Genomic DNA, 3147 nt, shown 5'->3' with positions numbered 1-3147 from the left:
TCTAGGGATGTAACGATTCACTCAACTCACGATTCGATTTGATTCACGATTTTGATTTCACGATTCGATTCATGATTTTTTTTAACAAAATGAGTTTTAAGACAAATTATAAATTAAATGTGTCCTTTTATTATTGCTTGAAAAAAATACTGTACGTTTCTTTGTGAAACTGAAATATAACTATAATGATATACTAATATAGCACTTGCATATTGTTGCTCTTTTGTTGGTTTTGATTGCTTCTATTGTCCTCATTTGTTAGTCGCTTTGGATAAAAGCGTTTGCTAAATAACAAAATTTAAATATAATGTAAATGTAAATAACAAAACTAAATTGAAATTTTAAAACAAACCCCAAATAAAATAAATAACACAAATAAAATAAATCTCTTCATATAAACAAAGACTTGTCCGTGCGCTTTCCTTTTAAAATTAGAGGCAACCACTGCATTTTAATCATGATCCAAACAAAGATGCTGCATACATGCAACATGAGCCGTTTTTAATCTAAATTAGATCGTATAATTTCGAAATTTGAAACAAAAACAAAATGGTTTGACTTCAGTTTTGTGAAACTATGCATAAGAAATATCTGCATGAAACAGCAGACGAGCTGAACGAGACGCAGATTCACTCTCTGCCAGCAGCTGGCGCTTAAAGCGTTTCCTTGGTTTCCGCTGTAAACAAATCAGCGCTGCACACATTCATATAAACTCCTACCCCTAATTGAATCGCGATTTGTTTAGCATCTCAACCGATTTGAATCGTCACATATTTAAATCGATTTTCAACCGGCTCACGGTTAATCGTTACATCCCTACTAATATCTGATCTGGTCATTTTTAATTAAGTAACCAAATACCTCGCCTTTAGTGACTTACCAAGAGACAGTTCACAAACTCTGGGCCTCCAACCAGTACAGTGAAGCCCCCGAGCTGCTCAGCCAAGGCAAGGAGAACTTCATCCTCATCATATATGGTGTCTGCAGATGAAGGGATGTCAGGTAGCTAACTGATATTTAGGCAAGTAATACAAACCAAAAGCAAGTGTAACAGACCAAGGTCTTTGAAAGAACAACAAATGGTCAATAAACAACAATATAACAATTAAAAAAATGAATTTTCTCTTCCCACATATTTCATAACACTTAGTTGTTCAAATTATTTTTGGACGTGATGATAGTTTTATAAAAAAAAGACAAACATAAAGCCTAATTAATATACCAAAGGATTGCATGTGAACCAAAAGAGAACTCCGTATGATTCATAGGGCTCAATGTGTTTACGCATTGCAGCTGGATAATTCATTCACACTATTTTTCAAATGCATGTTATTGATCTTATAGTGAAAGATTTATGCATAATATTTCTGGCCTTGAAAATTAATCTAAATGTCTTGATCTTCTGATGAAACGACAGACTCTGGTGACATATGAGGGACTTCTCCAACCATTTTGTCCATTTAAACCCTAACTAGGTCTTACAATCAATTGCAAACTTGCATTCACATTTGCCTCAATACGATCAACAATCAGTGGATTGAACCACGTCCTGTCCTACATTTTTTTTTCTTTTTCAATAATCAGTTTCATTCAGAGGTACATCTCATTATGGAAGAAAGCATCTGTTGCCAATTTCATTACATCGCAACTTTAGCTATTATTGCAAATTAAAACCCAAGAAATTTGCTAAAATACATATAAAATTACATATAAAATAATTGAATAAAATAGATAAGTATATTTTCTATACTACAAAAAATGGCACTAAATAATTTTGTAATATCCTACAATGAAAATTAATTGACAGGCCAAGTAAATAAAAAAATAACACAGATGAGCCATGATTAACAAACAAAAGTTAAGATCCATCTAACAGTTCATTTGTTTCAGAAATACTGGGATTTCTTACCAGTAAGGAATGGCAGTAGTTCAGTTTGTGTTCTTTCCACACCCAGTGCCAGAGCAATAGTGGACAACTTCTTAATACTGTTCAACCGCAACTGAGGATGGGCACAGAATAACATTAACAGTCACAAATTATGCAAACCCCGTCTTACACTTACTGTTATGTTTCATCACATTATGCATAAAAATCCAGGTCAGTGGTTCTCATCCACGGTACTGGAGGACAGTTTAGTACCTCTCCTTAAATTTAACACACTTCATTAGTAAAGGCTTCAAGACCTGACCTGGGTGTGTCAGGTAATGACAGGATCGAGAAACACTGACCTGGAGAATGACAAAATGACTGGCATCCTAATGTACACGTTTTAACAGCCCAAAAATGTCGCCAAGATAAATGTTGAGAATTAGCCGGTCAATTTCAAGCTTATTATGCCCGGATCCAACTTCTATCTTCAGGCTTTATGTTATGGATCAAATAGACATCTAAAAAAAACCTTAATGCAAGTTGATAATTTTCTGGAAACAGCTACATGAGAGAATATTGAGGAAAAAGTAAGGAGAAGAAAATGATGTTTCTTTTGTAAATGAATCGCTTGCACGGTTAGCGGGCAGTGCTGGAAGATGCTAATAAAACGCGATTTTTTTAATACATATGAATCAAACTCAGATTCTCTTAGACTGGTGTCTACCTGAACGTCTTCATTTCTCAATTCATCGATTAAAACCGCAATGGGATAAAGCGAATCGTCTCCCTCTGCTCCTGCCATTTTAGACTTAGATGTTTACTGCAGAGGCGTTTGGCGTTGTGCTGCATGACTTCCGCTCGCCGCGCGGGCTGATGGGAAAACACTCAACAAGTTTAAAGTCCAGGGCTGCGTTCAGCCCCGACAAAACGGTGCAAAACGTTTTTTAAACGGAAACGGTGGTGCGATGAACACACTGTTCTGATGACGCAAGAGTTGCAAATATGGCAGCTGAGGAGGCCATTCTTTGTGTTCTTTTTGAAGGATTTTCGGGACAAAACGGTGCAAAACGTTTTTTAAACGGAAACGGTGGTGCGTTGAACACCTTGTTCTGATGACGCAAGAGTTGCAACTATGGTAGCTGAGAAGGCCATTCTTTGTGGGGTTTTTTTGAAGAATTTTCGGAGCCTGATGAAATCGGTATAAATACGTGTTTAATACTGCAAAATGCGCTCGATGGTACAGTCATTGCCCTTGCCGTCCAGAATAAAAGAGAACA

At 36.2% G+C, this 3147-nt stretch overlaps 1 protein-coding gene across 1 annotated transcript in view; it reads right to left on the bottom strand.

Moving 5' to 3' along the window:
- Window positions 1-2751, bottom strand: part of LOC107709127 (serine/threonine-protein phosphatase 2A 65 kDa regulatory subunit A beta isoform-like) — a 19979-nt gene extending 17228 nt beyond the window's left edge. Inside the window, exons 1-3 of the mRNA XM_016513528.1 lie at window positions 2595-2751; window positions 1910-2000; window positions 881-981 (exon numbers count right to left, since the gene is read on the bottom strand). Of these exons, the coding sequence (XP_016369014.1) occupies window positions 881-981; window positions 1910-2000; window positions 2595-2672 (270 nt within the window). The 5' untranslated portion in view covers window positions 2673-2751. The remainder of the gene's footprint in view (window positions 1-880; window positions 982-1909; window positions 2001-2594) is intronic.
- Window positions 2752-3147: the final 396 nt, after the last annotated feature.

The sequence above is a fragment of the Sinocyclocheilus rhinocerous genome, unplaced genomic scaffold (assembly GCF_001515625.1).
Source record: "Sinocyclocheilus rhinocerous isolate Xijiao unplaced genomic scaffold, SAMN03320098_v1.1 scaffold626, whole genome shotgun sequence".
NCBI classification, from domain to species: Eukaryota; Metazoa; Chordata; class Actinopteri; order Cypriniformes; family Cyprinidae; genus Sinocyclocheilus; species Sinocyclocheilus rhinocerous.
Note: the sequence above shows the minus strand (reverse complement) of the source record. Positions and strands in the feature narration are given on the sequence as shown.